Source organism: Vulpes vulpes, chromosome 2 (genome assembly GCF_048418805.1).
Source record: "Vulpes vulpes isolate BD-2025 chromosome 2, VulVul3, whole genome shotgun sequence".
Classification (NCBI taxonomy): Eukaryota; Metazoa; Chordata; class Mammalia; order Carnivora; family Canidae; genus Vulpes; species Vulpes vulpes.
The window spans coordinates 91,848,309-91,867,395 of record NC_132781.1 but is presented as its reverse complement, the minus strand read 5'-3'; the positions used below and the strand labels follow the sequence as shown (position 1 = coordinate 91,867,395).

General features: G+C 36.1%; 1 protein-coding gene across 4 annotated transcripts in view; it reads left to right on the top strand.

The window, feature by feature from the left end:
- Positions 1–19,087, top strand: part of MPP7 (MAGUK p55 scaffold protein 7) — a 302,487-nt gene that overhangs the window by 215,060 nt on the left and 68,340 nt on the right. For all 4 annotated transcript variants that reach the window (XM_072749255.1, XM_072749256.1, XM_072749257.1 and 1 more), the window contains 5 exons: positions 1,455–1,536; positions 2,104–2,189; positions 5,291–5,365; positions 5,585–5,781; positions 6,264–6,328. In XM_072749255.1, the coding sequence (XP_072605356.1) occupies positions 1,455–1,536; positions 2,104–2,189; positions 5,291–5,365; positions 5,585–5,781; positions 6,264–6,328 (505 nt within the window). The remainder of the gene's footprint in view (positions 1–1,454; positions 1,537–2,103; positions 2,190–5,290; positions 5,366–5,584; positions 5,782–6,263; positions 6,329–19,087) is intronic.

Genomic DNA, 19,087 nt, shown 5'->3' with positions numbered 1-19,087 from the left:
AGGTGTCAAATTGTAATGGTATATACCCGAAAGTCATATAATGTCACATACCAATTTTACCTCAGGTACAAAAGGAAAATGGTGGGAAAAAGAACAATCTAAAAAATGGGTAATTAATCTTAAATTAGGCCCCCAGACCCTTCTGCCGTGAAGCATACTTTGATAAGAAGTTTTGAGATATTGTTAAGGAAAATGAAAGTTTATTTAATAATACTAGTTTTATTAAAAAATATTACATTTCTAGTCATCTTGGCTAGAAGTTAACTGTTTAAAGGCAGAAATTACCGTTAATTGACGGGTCTTTATGAATTTGGTGTTAATGATTGTGGAGAGATGCTCAGTTTAGTCTTTGGATGAATGTATAGTTGGGGATGAAAAATGTCACAAAATCATCTGATCATTTAATGATTTGATTTTTTTTACCATTATTAGATATGTATCTGATAGCTGTCATGTGAAATATACGTATTACAAACGTATTCCTAGTTTTGTTTACGTATCTATTTCTTTAATGATATACATGTGTTTATTGATATGTAAGAAGAATTCCACTTTCTTTTTGAGGGTGACTTCTGCCACCACCTAATGTGCATCTTTTTAGCTGTGTGGTGCTATTGTAGAGGCTTTCCTGGAACACCAGTGCCAGTTTCTTAGAAGTAAAGTCATAAAAAGGCGTTCAAAGTAACCATTTGTGCCTGGTGTTCTTACAAAGCCACATTCCATTAATTTGCTTCTGAACATGCATAAATGAAGAATTTCTGTACTCTTTTTGAAATTGTTTCCTAATGTCATGCCAAAACGTTAGTTCTCTTTGTTCTAAATACAGCCCTAGTACATAAAGACCTTGGAGTAACAAATCTTTCTTCCATTAGTTTATCTTAGCATTAGGTAAGGACTGTGACTAAGTCAGAATTGAAGTCTTTTTTTCCTCTTTCTTTGTCATGATGGCTGAGTTCCTTTACCATAATGGAGTAATAAAGGAAGACTAAATTAAAAGCCAGATGAGCTGAGTTTTAGTTTTCTAATTTCTGTAAGATTTTCGTATTCACTTCATCTCAGTACAGCCTACCTTCTTCCTGGGGTATTATAAAGACAAAGGGAGATGAGAAAATGCTGTTGAGGGGCAAAACAAAATACTGTTCAAATACAAGATATTCTCATGGAAAGAAGGTATTTATACTATTCATAGAGTTGAAGAGGTTAAAGATTTGAAGAATTCTTAAATTGTGCTGAAAATCATAGATGATGCGTCTGATAGATTCAGATAGAAAATCTGTACCAAGAGAGGAGTGTTTGTAAGACAAGGGGCATGATGTCTATTCCTCCTGCCTCGTACCTTTCATTTTTTGTATTTGTTCTCACTTTTTCCAGATAAATATCCTTATTTCTGTTCCCTTTCCTACCACCCAATGCACACCTTTACTCACAAGTACTTTTTTTGTTTTCCTTAAAAGGGAGCTACCATTAAAAAAGATGAGCAGACTGGAGCCATCGTTGTGGCTAGAATCATGAGAGGAGGAGCTGCAGATAGAAGTGGTAAGGATTTAAAAAACAAAACATGAAGTGGTAAGGGTTTCAACACTAGGTGCGGGGATGGGTCATGTTGTATTTCATGGGCAACATTTCCAACATGTAAGTAAGAGGATAACAATCATTTGATGTAATACCTCAGAATAATAAGATACTCTTCTCTGTATTGAATTGTAGGAACCTATTGAAATAAATAATTCTCACTCTACAATCTAAGTTTACATGGGCTTCCAAAGTTATATTAAGATCTGTTTCAAGTGGTTCTGCTTTGAAAAATACTACTGCAAGTGTGCAGCCTTTGAAACAAAATAAAAATTCTTTTATTAGGTGAAAATCATGTACATTTCTAGACAAAGACCAGGATGCTGATGTCATTTCTTTGCCGGCATTATAACATGGTAGTCCCTGATTCATTGCTGTTGAGAGGCACAGAATCTGAAACCCGAGAAGCACAAAGGTCTCCTCAAATGTATTAAGGGAACCAAACAGTGCTTTGAGTCTGGACACTGTTGCAAAGAGCAGTTCTTTTGTAGGTAACTCTGCTAATTTACTACCAAATTTGTTACTTCTCAGGTCTTATTCATGTTGGTGATGAACTTAGGGAAGTGAATGGGATTCCAGTCGAGGATAAAAGGCCTGAGGAAATAATTCAGATTTTGGTAAGCTGAAAACATTTTAAAATTGTAGTAAAAAATGACATTGAATCAGTACGTTTCAGACTTGGTTATACATATAGGACTTGGATTTAGTAATCCAGAGTTGAAATCCCAGTTTCATTTCTTAGTTCCTGTATGTCCTCAGAAAATACCTTAATCTTTGCGTTGCCTTGGTGTTTTCATTTCTAAATGAAAGCAAGAAGAGGTAAATCTCTCACTGGAGTATTTTGAGGATTAAATGGGCTAATGTATATGAAGACTTTATTACAGGGCTTGTCCCAAATAGGTACATAATAGATGGCATCTACCCTGTTGTTCGTGATGCATTTTTCTTTTCCCTTCTCTCATCGATATGGCCAGACTGTAGGCTGTGCTTTCTAAGGTATCTAAAACAGTGAAACTAATTTAGATGTCTTGTGAAATCTAAAACAGAACAAAATTATTTTAGGTCTTGACAGTATTAATTCTCCAGTTCATTTGTAAGGAGAAAAATGAGGAAGGCTGTCTCTGTTAATGTGTGAAAACATAACATACAGAAATAGAGTTTAGTATCTTAAACAGACCCTGTATATAAAAAAAAATCTAGTAATGATTAAGGTGGTGGCATTTTAAATCCGTGGGAAAACAGTGAAGTCATTTCATAAATGGTATTGGATAAATTGACGATTCAAGTAGAAAAAATAAAGTCAGTCCCTATTTTACGCTACACCCAAAACAGATTCCAAAGAATTAAATATTTTTTAAAAATCAAAAAAATGAAGACTTTTTAAATTTGATGTGAAATACAAATAGAAAAATAATGGATGTGTTTGCAAGAATTGAAAATTTTGTGTATAGAAAAAGATGACATATATGACTTGAAAGACATGTGACGCTTAGAAAAAATATTGTCAATATGTGATAGGTGTTTTAACATGGAGAGAGTTCATAAAAATTAATAAGAGAAAAAATATTTACAGAAAAATTTACAAAAAAACCCATCTGAAAAATATTGTTTTGGAAGGATTTAAAACCTTAATAATAGCTACAGTCAGCAGATTCTAGGCACATAGTTCTACTTATATGCTTCCAGTACTGGGATGAATTTAGTAGATCCTTTTGATATGGCTATCTGAAACCATTAAAATTTTAAATTTGCCTACCCTTTAATCAAGAAATTCAATTGTTGGGAATTGACCTGTAGGAAATAATTTGGCGGATGTATTATATAGGCAAGATTGTAAAAAATATTTAGGAATAGGAAGAAGGTTGCATTGATGGATTAATCCATTGTACATCCAAGTGATGGCAATCATAATGGTTGATAGACCTGTAGGACTTTTTAATACTAGTAATTCTTATAGTGGTTGGACCCTTAATGACACTGTTCTAAGGGCTTTGCACACATTAACACAGATGCACACACAAAGTAGTAGAATTGGAAGAGGTCATAAAGAAGACTTACTTTCTCTCTACCTGTACAATTCAATATTATATGAATTCTTCATAAGATTGGTGAATTGTTTTATGATGGGTAATAATAGTGATATTACCAGTTTGAAATCGGTCCTGTAAAATTCTGATCGAATTTAGATAGAATCTAGATAACTAGATAGATAGATAGATCGATACTATTAAAACCCTGTTTTACTTGAGTCTCTGTGCTCTCCTGGAGCTGCCTCCTTATATTTGCAAGAGCTGATTCTGTGCAGCTTTTCCCAGCTGGGCTTTCAGGGACTTCACACTGGTAAATGGAAGTTGACTATGGTCCATGGACATTGGCAAACAATGCAAATCAGGGCCTCCTCCTCCTTTCCCCCAGACCAGAGCCCTGGTTTACGAGAGTGAGCCTCAGAGATAGCTCTACATTCTCCCTTCTCTCTCCTTCTTTCCTTCTTCCTTTATCTGCCTAATCTCGTCTTTCTCTTTTCTTTCCTCCCTTATTCCTCTCACATATGTGCCAGATACTTAGTGCTTTCATGGGCCTTAGAATTTAGCCGGAGGATGCCTGGGTGGCTCAGTGGTTGAGCTTCTGCCTTTGGCTCAGGGCATGATCCCAAAGTCCTGGGATCGAGTCCCTCATTGGGCTCCTTGAATGGAGCCTGCTTCTCCCTCTGCCTATGTCTCTGCCTCTCTCTCTCTCCGTGTCTCTCATGAACAAATAAAATCTTAAAAAAAAACAATTTAGCCAGGATAACAGATATTAAGAAATAATTGTATAAATGATAACTTAGCACAGTTATGAGACATACTAGAAAGAAACAGAAAGATGTGAGAGTATATATATATATTTTTAAATATTTTATTTATTTATTCATAGAGACAGACAGAGAGGCAGAGACACAGGCAGAGGGAGAAGCAGGCATCATACAGAGAGCCTGACATGGGACTTGATCCAGGGTCTCCAGGATCACGCCCCGGGCTGCAGGCGGCGCTAAACCGCTGCACCACTGGGGCTGCCCGACATGAGAGTATATTAAGGGGAGATCTGCTCTGGTCTGAGATGGTCAGAAAAGCACTGCATGTATTGTTTTGCTTTAATTAAATTAATAGGTATTTAATCTTTCCACCTTTTAATTAATCTATTACATTTTGTATTTTACTAACTTGAATATAATAGCAGTGAATGTTCTTATTTTTTTCTGATGCACATTGCAGCTAATGTATATACATATTCTGTATAAGTTAATCGTACATTTATAACTGAGTTACTGACAATACAACTATCTTGTCCCTAAAAACGTGATGTGCCGATACTTAAATGTATGTGAACCTTGCATATCATCTGTCCTCACCATGTAATATTGTCTGTGTAAGGCACTTTGTAGTTTCTGTGTTTCTATTTTGAAGTAGCTCAACATGGATGGTAATATATTCGTCGGCATTTTGAAACTGCACAGGAGGTAAAAGTGGATTTAATGTTCAGTGTTTTTTAACTTACTTGACAAACTTGAGTGCTTTCTCATACTGCAGGAATTTCTACAAAAATAGTTTTCTCAGTTTGGCTTATCTAAGAGGAGAAACCCCAGGCTTATAAATTTTTCAGTCAGTCCATCTTCTACCTGTTTTGCCTTCTTTTTCCTTGCCTGTAGAAGTTCTCTGATAAGTCTTTCTTCTGTTTTCAGGCTCAGTCTCAGGGGGCAATTACATTTAAGATTATACCCAGCATCAAAGAGGAGACACCATCCAAAGAAGGCAAGGTAATCATTACTTAAAAATATTTTTTTGTTTGTTTTGGTGGTGGGGAGGGGTGTGTGCTAATATTTCCCTGTCTAACACGTACCCACTATGTCACAAGTTCATTTTCGTATTCTCTTTTTTAAAAAAAAATCTTTTTAAAAAAAAATCCTTAGAGAAGAATGTTGGCCCTTCCACTTTATTTTTTATATTTACTCCTTTTAAATGAAACTCTCTTCCAGATGTTTATCAAAGCCCTCTTTGACTATGACCCTAATGAGGATAAAGCAATTCCATGTAAGGAAGCTGGGCTTTCTTTCAAAAAGGGAGATATTCTTCAGATTATGAGCCAAGATGATGCAACATGGTGGCAAGCAAAGCATGCAGGTGATGCCAATCCCAGGGCAGGTTTGATTCCCTCAAAGCATTTCCAGGAAAGGTGAGCTACTGGCATGCAGTAATGGTCTCTCTTCAAATGACCTTTTGTTCTCTGCAAAATATCACTCGAGGATAGTTGTGATAAAATAAGCACTAAAGCCTTGCTCTAGAATCCTTTATCCCCTCAGATTTGGATTTCTGTTTTGTCTAACTAAGTATGAATAATGACCAAAAATAATATGACAGGACCAGGTCATATTCAGTTTTTGTTATGAAGCAAATGGAAAAATAACACATTAATATCTGAAACTGTATTGATGTGAAAGGTGGGGGGAAAAAAAGAAGAGTGATTTTGGAGTAGGGTGATTTATAAAAATTTGAAAGTAAATGATTTATTTTTTAATTTGAATAGATTGCATTGTGTTCATTTTTTCCCCTGGCTTCCCGTTTTTTTTTTCCCTTGGGACTTTTAATATTTTGGTGTTATATTAATCTTGGATCTGTACTGAAAATTGATAGGCATTGACCTTCTTTTTCCCCCAGGAGATTGGCTCTGAGACGACCAGAAATACTAGTTCAGCCCTTCAAAGTTTCCAGCAGGAAATCATGTAAGTTTGTTAATAAAAATGCAGAGTAACCAAATCTTGCTGTTTATTTTTGACTACTAAAGCAGGTGTTTGTGGTAGAACGAGAGCTTGTATTGCCTTGTGATAGCTTTGGGATCATCATTTCATGGCAACCAAGCAAATAAGAAACTCACAGTAGAATATTAAAGTGAATCTTTTGAAGAAAGGGGTGTTTGCGGTTGTTTATAATAAACCCATCACTCACACTTTAAGAAACTAACTAGCAACACTACTCTTCTTGACTTCTGCTGTTTTATAAATGCAACTCCTTTATTTCTCCAAAGCTAGAAGGTTTGGGTGAGACATAAAATCAGGGGGAGGTAATCTACCACTTTCTTGGGCATTGACAAAGGCCATTGTGCCTAAGAACAGTTATTTTTGTTCTTTGCTTATCCAGAAATTGTAGTCACTCTAACCTTTAATCTGCCTGTTTGGAGTTGTTACAAGATGAGATTAAATCAAAATAAGAGCAGAAAAAGGATGGAGGTGTAGGATTACTGAAAAAGATAGTGTGGATTTGGGTGCATTTTTCCCCCTCCCTTCATACTCCTCTCAGCTCTTGTTTACTCCCCACTCCTCACCTCCATCAAGTCCCCATCCCATAAATTTCCTACTTCATCTCCTCAAAATGTTTCATGGTTCTAGGTATTTTAAGAGTAAAAAAAAAAAGCCTTTTGTTTTCAACATAGAGCTCATACATTAAAAGGCGAAATGCACAAATAAACGGTCCTGGAATTTTGCACCAACATCTGGTTTTAGTATTGTTGCATTTTTCACATCTCCTGTTATTTCTGTCAGTTTGTAGACGCGTATAGCCTAGGAATTACATTATAAGAGAGCCAAACTACAGTCAAGTATAAATCTCACAAGCAAGCAAATACTTCAAGGGGAGCACTGATTCAAAAGCCTGCTTGTTCTTGCTTCGTTAAGTCTGGGCAGAATAAAAACACACTTGTCACAGAATGCCACATGGATTGTGACATCAGAAAGCATACAGTTTAACCAGAAGGGTGCATCGTTTTTAAGTGTGATGAATTTTCACTGGCAGGCGCTCCAGGCATCCACCTGACTTGCTCTTGGAGGGATTTCTAAATTGGGGGCCTGCACCCTTCTAATGCATTTGATGCGTGTGGGATAAAATGTGTGTAACTTGAAAAGGACATCAGTATGATTCCACTCGCATCTTAATCCATACTCCCAATTTGAGTCTAGTTTGATATGATTGTGAATTTTCATTTAAGAGTTTTTATAAATGTGTTTCTTTAAAGAACTACATGAAATGGGTACATTATCTTTTTAATAGCTCTCCCCAAACTGATTTCAGTATAAATGTGTGTGAATGCCAGAGGTATTGTGTGTGTGTGTGTGTGTGTGTGTGTGTGTGCGCGCGCGCGCGCGCCCGTGCATGTATATAGAACTGTTAATTAATAATGGATGATTTTTGTCTATTATTCAGAGTTTTCCGTATTATAGTCTTTAATATTTGCATTTGAGAAATATTTATTCTAAAATTAGTGAAATGTTATTATCTGGATTTTTTTAAGAGTTTGTTTTTTCTGCCCTTCGAAGATCATTTAAGAATGTTTACTGATTCCCATTCACAGTTCCTTTTTTCTATTTTTTAAGTTGACTTGATTCAAATAAATAATAATATAATAATAATAATATAAACAAATATGGCCATATTATCCAAATCACTAGTGTATAGCAAATAGGACCTTATTTAGAGAGATAGTCTATGTCCATGAAGATTAAATAAAAATATTACTTTTATTGTCAAAGAATTAAAATTCCATTTGAAGTTTACTTAATGTTGTCTCCTAAACCCCTGAACTCAAAAGTTAAGCAAGAATTATTACACTGGTTCTAAACATTTTAAAAGTAATTTAAAAGCACTTTGTTTTATAACCTGTGTATCTGATAGTGACTCTTTACATAACTATACTTGTAAAGACCATCTGACCCAAGACTTCCTGGACTTCAACATTTGGTACTTAGATTTTTAGGATAGGACATCCATTGTGCTCTTTGAATTATAGAATAATGCTATGAAGAAAAACAGAAAGTTAACAGAAAATCTTTTAGTAATATGACTTTGAATAATAATTCATAGACTAGGTTTTAAGGAACATTTCTGTAATGTAAAAATTATAGAAGGAGAATAATTCTGTCATGTTGGTATTTCTAAATTTACTAAAAAGTAGTCATGTTGATAATTTTCTGCACTAAATTTTGCAAGTGCATTTAAAACCTAGGACGTAGTGTTAAATGGTGAATTTAGGATAATGACTTCAGTCAGGTAATAATATGTATTGAATTAGCCAGCTAACTTCTTTCACAAAAAATTATATTACTATGGTTTTACTCTTTATTTGACTCACATCATATCATCATAACTAAAGTAGTTTGCATGGAGGAAAAGCTCTGGAACTATAGGGGTTCAGTCAATGTCAAACTCAAAGTCAAAAAGGAGTGGAGAATGCATTTATGTTTGTGCTAGAGCTGGAGATCCTGGCTTCCTGGTAGATAAAATCAGGAACCCTAATATTGATGTCTTCAGGCTTTAAAACTGGCATCCTTATGCATAACTTTGTGGTGTTCATCTTTGATGCTTGGCTATTTCCTCCCCTTAAGTATCCTGGCATGTCTAATACCAATTGAGAAAATAGGCTTCAAACAAACAAAATAGTTTGCCTCTTGAAATTAAACATTCCTAAAAAATATGAACTCTTAAAACCAAAGCATAAGCAAATCATAGAAGCTTGAGAGCTTGAGAGAGGGAATCACCTCCACTTCCTCCTGTTTTGCTTTTTTTTTCTTTTTTCCAAAGAATAGCTTGCCCAACAAAGAAACCTATAATAGAATTCTGTGTTCCCTCCCTTTCTCCTTCATCTCATGATAGGCTCTTACATAATGGATTTGCATTAGAAATAGACACAGAAGAGCAGCCTAGAAGTCTGATAGGTTTCCTTTGACATGACCAACTTTTAGATTATTACATGAAAGATACAAGTTAAGTGTTTTGGAAATGAGTTAAAAGCATATCTTAGTCTCAAGTAAAACATATAGGAGTCGTTTTCATGACAGACACTTGGCAGCTTGCAATTCTTATGTCGATATAATTTAAAGTACTTTCTGATTTTCTGCCAAAACCTTATTTTTATAGTTCAGTTGCATATATATAAAGCAATATGGTATCACCTAACCTTTAAAAAGAAATATGATTTCCTTTGGTTAATTAAAGTACTGTTTGTCCCCTTTCTATTGAAATTAAACTTTATTAGTTAAGAATTGTCGTCTTAGCAATAAAAACATTATAATAACTTTGGCTTCAATAGTATGTAACATATTCAAAACTAGTTTACATGGTATTCAGAAAAGGCTCTTCTTATTCAAATAGTCTGTTTTACAGGAGAATATTCCAGCATGATTTTTATTTATGGTGCTCAGTTTCTTTTTTTAGTTCTCGAAATAGAAATACCTGAAAATATCTCCTACAACTGATTGATATTAATTTAAAATTTTTTTTTACAAGAACACCTCTTACATAATTCTTATAATAAAAAGAATCCAGGAGATATGATTTATTAGCCTTTTAAAGATTAGAAGGTAAAAGCCCAAAACCTTTTTTTTGTAGAATTTGGTTTTGCCATTTGTGGTTAGCTGTCATGTGGGTACAAAATAAAATATTTAACTGGACCAGAGATATTCATTCAAACAGCATATAACTGAATTCATTCAAAAACAAGCATTTTGTGGATTGAAGATCACAATCCACCAACAGTATAAATTCTGAGTAAACAAATGATGTCACTCTACATGGTATCAATATTTTGGAAGGCCAAACATTTGAGAGTAACATATATAACATTCCAGGTTGTTATAATACAACTTTTCAAATTAAGTAAACTCCTTTCTCCTGGCATCTTAAACAGTGTTATTTAGTGTGTTCATATATAAAGTTAATTCAGAAATTAACTTGTAGATTGCTTACGTTCTTATATTAAATTTGTATGCCTAAACCTTGTCAAGTATTTTCTTAATTTTGGTGGCATTTTGTGTTAACAGAAACATATGGGGTTTTAAAAAATAGTGAAAGTGGTTTTCCCCCTAATATTTACTGATATTCTTTGGGAAATGCCAGAGTTCAGAGTTTGTGTCGACAGAGGTGCAGATTAAAACCTAAACTGTAAATTGTATGTCAGACTGTTTATGTCAGGAGATAGCTGGAGGTGATGGCCTAATTGTTATAGCTAACTTTTCATCTCAGTAGATTATGTTCTTCTTACATAAATTGAATATATGCCTTTTATTTTTATTTTTTAAAGATTTTATTTATTGATTCATGTGAGAGAGAGAGAGAGAGAGAGAGAGAGAGAGAGAGAGGCAGAGACACAGGCAGAGGGAGAAGCAGGCTCCATGCAGGGAGCCTGATATGGGACTCTATCCTGGGTCTCCAGGATCAGGCCCTGGGCTGAAGGCGGCGCTAAACCGCTCAGCCACCTGGGCTGCCCAAGATGTTCCTTCTAAAATGCTATCAAGGCATGTGCTTTTAGCTTTTCCATACGAAGGGTTCTAAACCATACTATCTCTTGCCTTTTGTCTTGAGAACCCTACGCTATGTGGCTAAGAAAGAGTTGATTATCAATTAGGAGCATGGTCCGAGGCCACAGATTATTGCATACTTTTAGGGAAGATCACATGGGGGCAGTGGGAAGTGAAATAAAGAAGTTTTTAGGGTGGGGATTTAACTGTGCCCCCATAAATACTATCACACCTATAGAGACACAGTTTCTGCACTTGTCAAGAGTATGTGATGTTGCTCCAGCCACCGTGGCTAGCACCCGGCAGTATGAAAGACTTCCTCCTGCCCTGTGTGTGGAGCTCATCAAATGCTCTTCACGAGAGCTTTTCCACTGCATTCTCTGAAGACAGCCAGAATTACTCTTTGTGACCTTGTTGGCTTCTCCTCTGTGATTTTCCCATCCTGCTCTTCAGTTCTTGAAGAGGTGGAAAACACTCCTGATAGCCTGGGGAGAGTCTCCCCCCATTCTCCAGTCAGGAGAAACACAAGTGGAAGGTTCCAGCTTCAGGGGAAGGGGGCAAGAGGCTGGTGTCCTGGGAAGTGGTGAGAGTAGACAAGAAACTTGAAAGAAGCTTTCTTCTTTTGAGCTCTCCACCAACTTGTACTGCCTAGCATAACATTAGAGTAATTAAAAAGTGATTTTGGTATGATAGTATAGCATAGTAATTAAAAATGCAGACTCCGGAACCTGATCATGTGGGTCACATCCCAGAGTGCTTCATTTCTCTGTACCTCTGATTCCCATCTGTCACATGGAGGTAACAGTAGCGGCTTCATAGAGCTGTGAGAGAATTCGGTAAGTTTAGGCATTTAATGTACAACAAACAGTGCCTTACTATAGTTAAGAATCATGCAAATATCCCAAATGTCTTCTGAGATCAATCTTTTATATATTGTATTCTTTGTTCAAACTTGCTAAGTATAAGGAAGTGTTCTTTCCTACTGGCTGTCTATTAAGCATGTTGCTTCCTTGGGTATAGACATCTGTGTGTTACCACACAAAAAATTACCATTCTCTTCCTACTGAAAGTACAGAAGAAATACTCCTCTGAGAATTTATGCAGCATATTCACAACCTTTTCTTAGAATATGAAACATACCATACTATATGTGACATGGAGACGTTTTATTGTAGGTTGCCTGTGATGTTTTAATTTTTTTATGCACGTGTGTGTATCAGCGTTAGAGAGACACATGGCTTTTATCATCTGATGTACATGACACTGATTCTTTAATCAGGCTACAACACTCTGTCAATCCTGTTGTTTACATCAGAAAATACACTTTCTGTTTAACAACCCACTTAGTGGTACAGTGAGATCGCAGATGAACCATCAGAAGCACCACTTTTATTATTTCCACTAAGCCTAGTGGCATGGCTTGGCTTGGTTGGCTAATCCGTATCATATAGTTTATTGTTTGTTTTCTAATCACTTGTTTTAGATGCACATGGAAGTCCCAGAGCTACAAGGAATGAATGTAAATAAACTCACAACTTGGGTGACTCCCAATCCAAGCCTGAGTAATAATGATTTGCTTGTCACTTTTGTGAATTCTGTTCAAGCAGAACCAATACAGTTGGAGAACCCATAGGTATTTGGAAAATAAAAACACAGTGGTGCACACTCTCTCCTAAGTGTTTTCTTTGACTTGCCACTCTGTAGTTGGGAGAGAGAAGTGAGCCAAGAAGTGTCCTCACCAGGCCTGTTCATTCTACAAGGTCTCATAGCGAAATATGTTCCAACCTGACTTGTGGTTTGATTTTGCTTCTATTAAATTGCCAATTCTTTTTCCACCTTTAACTGAAGGTGAGTATCTAAAGGCAAACGGAACTCTTAAATTTCTGTCCTATTAGTAACAAGTATTTTTTAGAATGATCTTTTCCAATATCTTTTATCAAATACTACAGCCAGAATGAAGCAAAGGGCTGCCTGACTCACTTCCTATGTGTAATAAGTTGATAATATTGTTAAAATTACAAGGTTTTTAGACAGTTTAAGGGCATTTTAAGGATTATTTATAAGTATGTATACTAAGTGTTAAACATATTTGTTTACAAACAAATGTCCACTGAAAATAATTCCCCATTGAAGGTATTATTTTGAAAAAAAAAAAAAGTTTTTTTCCTCATTATTTTTCCCATTTGGGCATTTAATAAGCTACATGGTGGCTTTGTGCTTTTACTGCTTTAGTAAACACATTCTTTTCAGATCAGGATTACGGTACAATCTAAAATGTAGTTTTTCATGAATTCTGTTTATTTGTTGACTAATAATTTTGAAATATTTAAAATACATTTTTTCCCCTTTTGGCTTTTCTAAGATGAGGAAACAGTTGAGTGTGGTAGGTGGATTTTTTTTTCTCCATCCTGTGCATCTTCTTTCTACTTTAATTGTATTTTCTGCACATTTAATCATTTCCTTTCTCATTTTCTTTGTGCTTCTCAGAGGAAACTAAAGGTACATGTATAAAAGCTTCCCTGCCATAGTCTATTAATTTTATTTAGTACACATATGTGTGGATTAAATTGAGTATAGCAAGTGGTTTATAGAAGATATTGTGCATCTGAACTTCCATCTTGATGTTACAGTACCAAAAATCATGGTTGGACTCTGAGATCTATACTATTTTTTGCTTCCTATAGCAGAAATATAGAGAGTAGTCTGAAATAGTACATTATGTTTTTGTTCCTGTCAATAGTCTCAGTGTTATTCAAATATATTGACATCCTTATCTTAAAATAAGGATGTCAGAGGAGTCTTCTCAACTATTTCATACCTGCACAAGCTGTGCTATTAGTTCCATATTTATGTGAAGATAAGAAGCCTAAAGTAACAAGTACCCACTAGGTCAACTATATTTTTAAGATATGTATAACCCAGTATTCATTTAATTCCAAGAAATAATTAACCCATCACTTGTTTTAAAATGTTTTCATCTATTCATTTGTTAAAATTCAAATAAAAATGGAAATAGTATGCCTTTATTCCTTCCCAACACAGAATTTCTTCCTATCAAAAGAAAGGATGTATCTTAATCTTAACCTTTCTGTCTAATCCAGTGAGCCAAAGTAAGTGCTACATTTTACATATTATCAAAGAGCCTGATTTACAAAAATAAATTTACTTTGGGGATCAAGTGTTGTAATTTTCTTAACTGTGGAAAGTATAAACATCGTAGGCAGATCTTTTATAATTTTCTTGAAACTGCATCAAGGAACCTCTGAAGGAGGTTGAAAACTGAATTGCATGATGTTTTAAAACATTACTTTAAACTTAAATATAAAACAAGACGTTTTATGTTTAAGAGTGGCATTGTGAGGGCTGTTCTATGCTGTGCTTTACGTAATTGTTTTAAGTAATTTTATTTTATTTTATTATTTTTTTGCATCTGTGGCTGGGCTTCTAACTGTTCTGCTTTATTTCTTGGCTTTTTGTTCTGTATGCTTTTACACTCCATCCAGAAGATGCTGAATATGCTGGTAACAACAGTGGAACCTATATAGGTGAGCAATTGGTCACAGAAGAGGATTTCTTTCTTTCTGTTGCTTTCTTCAAAACCATTTTATTGTTTGATCTTAAATGAGCATATTTGCACTAGCATATTCTGATGTTCAGTGGGGGGTAGCATGAATCTTTATGTTAAACAGGCTCAGTGGGTTGGACATAAAGGAATTCTTAGTGTGCTTTTGTGTTGTTATTTAAGAAGCCTTCCAGATGCTACATTTTTGTAAATCATTATATATTTTTGGTTAGAAGATGAAAAGCATTTGTGGCTAAGTCATTTTACTCAGTTAACATGTCTGGGCTTTTCTGAATTATCTGGTTAGCTGTTAATTAGTCAGAACTTCTAAATAACTTCTTCCAAAATAACTTTTTGGGTTTTTTTTTTTTCCTGGTGATATATCATTCGCATTATGCCTCTCTATCTAACCATTGACTGAACAGCCCCAAATATAATTAAGCCTATGATTGACATGCTAGTCTCTATTGGAGGGATAAATTCCCAGTGTGGCCATGCCAAGGAATGTTATAAACAAAAACACCATATCTAGAAATTGTTAAAGGCACCAGAATTCTCTTCAGCAACCTCTCACTGCAGACCTTTCCTACCCTTGCCAGTTCCCTACCTGCACTAGTGATGGGTCATAGCGTAGAAGCACAGTTTGAAAGGGAACTACTTAAACCTCCTTAAAAAAAAAATTATTTGACAGAGAGCACAAGGAAGGGGAGTGGCAGGCAGAGGCATAGGGAGAGGGAAAGAGAGAGGGAGAAGCAGGCTTCCCGCTGAGCAGGGAACCCAATGCAGGGCTCCATCTCAGGATCCCAGGATTATGACCAGAACAGAAGGCAGATGCTTAATTCACTAAGCCACCCAGGCATCCCTCCTTGTTTTTAGATTAATATTTATGCATATGATAATATCTCTTGGTTATTGAAGAAATTTGCCAGATGTTATATTTGGTATTTATATTATTTATAATAGTGTGAGATTGGTGGAATCCCCCCCCCCCCCCCTTTACAGAAGGGAAACTGATTCAGAAAGTTTGCTGGAATTATCTAAGAACCTAAGATAGTGAATGGTTCCTCCTGGTTTCACATTCACATCCGTGCATGTATACCGCCTCAACTTTATCTTTGACAGTCCGCTATCCTTTCGTTTTTCATTTTACAAAACTCCATGTAAAAATCTAGAGTATTCCAGTTTTTAGACTAGAAAAACTGTGATTGGATGATCAAAGAGAGGTTAAAATTCCATTAATTCCTTACTCATTTCTGAACAATACAGTGTGCCAGATACTCTCTATATCAATTAACACCTCTCCTTACACCCTCAGAAACTTTAGTGGCTTCAAGGAGCAAGTGTTTCTTCTGATTCTGTGGTCAGCTGAGTCTGTGTCAGCTTGGTGAACCTTTGCGGTCTGGTGGTTTAGGCTGGGCTCTGGTTGGTCTGAGGACTGGGATGCTCAGCAGGACAAACGTGTTTCTGTTTCCTGTAATTTCTCATTCTCCAGTAAGCTAGCCCATGAAGCATCTCAGGGTTCCAGAGAGCAACAGAAAAAATGATCTCCAGTATGTTGATACTAACGAATCCTCTGTTCACATCACGTCTGCCAACATCGCATTGGCCCAAACCAGTCTCATGGCCAAGCCAGCGTAATGTGGGAGGCTCCTGCCCAAGAGCTTGGCTTCAGGGAGATGTGAAGAGATGGGCAGACTTTACTACAGGCTTCTATCTCTCCAAAATGAAGAGGTACCGACTCTGCCTGACTTCAGGGCGTATACTTAGTCAGATGGCAAGTATATCCATCCAGTGAAAACCTGTGGCATAAAGCAGTATCTGATGAGAGTCACATAAAATGCTATAATTCAGAGGCTGAGCAGATGACCTCCAACCTGTGAGGCACTGAAAGACCTAGTCCCACAAGGAATGACATTCGAACCCGGCACCAAAGGCTAGGTGCAATTCTAGTTTAATAGCAGGGGATGAAGGAAGAAGCAGTAACATGGAGAGAGGTGCCTGTTGCAGAGCACAAGGCATGTTTGAGTTTGGGTGAGGGGATGTATGTGCTCTTTGTTACTTTGTTGCACTCTGGAACCCTGAGACCACAATATGGGCTGGCTTCCTGGAGGGTGACAAACTGTAGGAGAATGAGTTTTGGATGAAATGCCATTGGAGCTGGCAAGACCTTCGTTGATATCTGGAGTCACTGATGACTCTGAGAAAGAGCTTTACTGGAAGCCAAATTGCCAGGTGTCAAGGAGTAAGAGTGGATGGGGAAAGAAATATAGCAGTTAAGTTCAAAGCCATGTTTATAGTTGAGAGTAGAAATGTTTTAGTGAGAGAGGAAAATGGGATCCATTCTGTAGACAGAGATGGTGGAGCTGATGGTAATGGATTGAATGTCTTCATGATTTTTTTTTTTGTGGTTTTTAGAGTGAGTAGGGGTGGGGTTCAGGGTCAGGGGGGAAGGGAGAGACTCCTAAGCAGGCTCCATGCCCAGCCGTTGAGCCTAACATGGAGCTCCACCTCACAACCCTGAGATCATGACCTGAGCTGAAATCGAGTCAGATGCTTAACTCACTGAACCATCCAGGTGCTCCAAGAATTGAATGTCATAAAATCAGAAGTAATTAGTTGAACAAAGCCCCAAAGCAGACTAGATTGGGTGGAATTGAGACTGTAAGGGTGCTTTAGATTCAAGAACTTAGCATTAGCAGATGAGATTAAGCCTGTGGATACCTCATGACCCATAATAATGTTTTGGAATAGGCAGAGCTTTGTGCTTGCAGGAGACCATACTACACCACTCAATTACAGATGAAATAGGGCACCATCTGTCATGAATCATATACAGCCTGGTGGCACAACAGACAATCTTCAGGCCATGTTTGGATAAGACTTATTTTTGTTAGTCCCACAAAAATGAGAAATTTTATATAAAAATTTCTGACCCCTTTGACAAAAGATTTGACTAAACTAGGCCCTGGTTCCCTGATGTTACTGACAATTGGAGTTGAGTGACAACTGACTCTGGAAATAGAACTCAAGATGTCTGGTTCCACACAATCTTCACCACTCATCATCTTGCCAGGACTGAGGTGGGGCCAGTAGACATTCTCCTAACAGCTGTGTTGGTGTTTCTATTATAAAAGTGAAATATTTCTTGGTCTCCATGTTCTCCTATGTAGAGAAATGAAAGTGGCCAAAGTGTATTTAAGACCTATGGGAGAAGCTATTTCTTTGAGGACTGACTTGTGCGAAATGGATTTGTGTAAGGCAATTTAAGATTTTTCAACCTGTCTGGCTTCCATAAGCTTTGATTTTGCAGGCCCTCAGTACAGATTATAGCTATCCTCTCCATTCAACTTTCACTCTTAGAGAAAATTATCTTTTCCTATGGCAAAAGGAAAAACATGGTTAGTGTGTTTTAATGTATGTGCATCATGACATCATTTCATTCTGGCCTAAGTGTTTATTCTTGACACATGCAACAGAGGACTCCAGTAGGTTCACACACCTCAATGTTCACTTAGCTAGAAGTTAAAAGAGTTAAGGGAGTATAGTAAGATGCCTGAGAAGAGAAGCATAGAACAAAAAAACTTTGTTTTAAAAAAGACTATGAAAGAATAGGATTCATAAACTAACCATGTTTCTGATAAGTTTCTTCTTTTAAAGAAACAATTCAAACTAAGGACCACAGATTTGAAACTGTCTCTTCAGTTAATAAAACAAGTTTGATCATATTCTGTTTTTTTATATGTAACTTATATTATTATTTTTATACAGTTATTTTGTTATTTTGTTGCAAATACATTGAACAATTTGTTATGTGGAATTCAGTTTTTCCTCAAAAAGCCAAATCCTCAAAATGCTTATAGATTTTGTGGATTTTTATTTATTTATTTTTATTTACTTTTTAAGTTTTTATTTAAATTCCAGCTAGTAACATACAATGTAATAATAGTTTCAGTGATACAATACAGTGGTTCACCACTCCCATACATCATCCTGTGCTCATGACAGCAAGTGCCCTGCTTAGTCCCCATCACCTTTTTCACCCATCGCCCCATCCACCTCCCCTCTGGTAAACATTGGTTTATTCCCTGTAGTTAAGAGTGGATTTTTAGAAGAGATCTCATAAGTAATATGCTAACACAAATGATAGGTGGTTTTATGGTAGAAGGATTATTTGGTAAACACCTTACAATATACTGTGAGTAATGCTGTGACTTTTTGTTAGTTTTTCTTCTTTTTTTTTCCTCCCCTCAACTAATTGTATCTTTGCCTTTTTTTCTGTCAAGCTCTTTATTTGTCTCTTGTTAGTTTTATGAGCTCTTTCTGTGCCATGAATATTAGCCCTCTCTCTGCTGCACACATTTTTTTCTGATGTTTTGGTTGGGTTTTACCTTTTTCTATTCCAAGACTCAAAGCATGTAGATATTTCTAAGTTTACATTGCCAAATCTGTGAATTGTTTCCTTTGTCTTCTGAGTTTTCTCCTGTATTCCCCAAAATAAAATTTTTAAAGATAATTTTAATTTTTAAATTTTTTACTAAAATAGCATGCATGAGGTGAAGCCTATGAAATTGTTACATAATCCTGTTTTGTAGGTCAGAAAACAACAGAACATCAGCAATTTCATATGGTTCTAT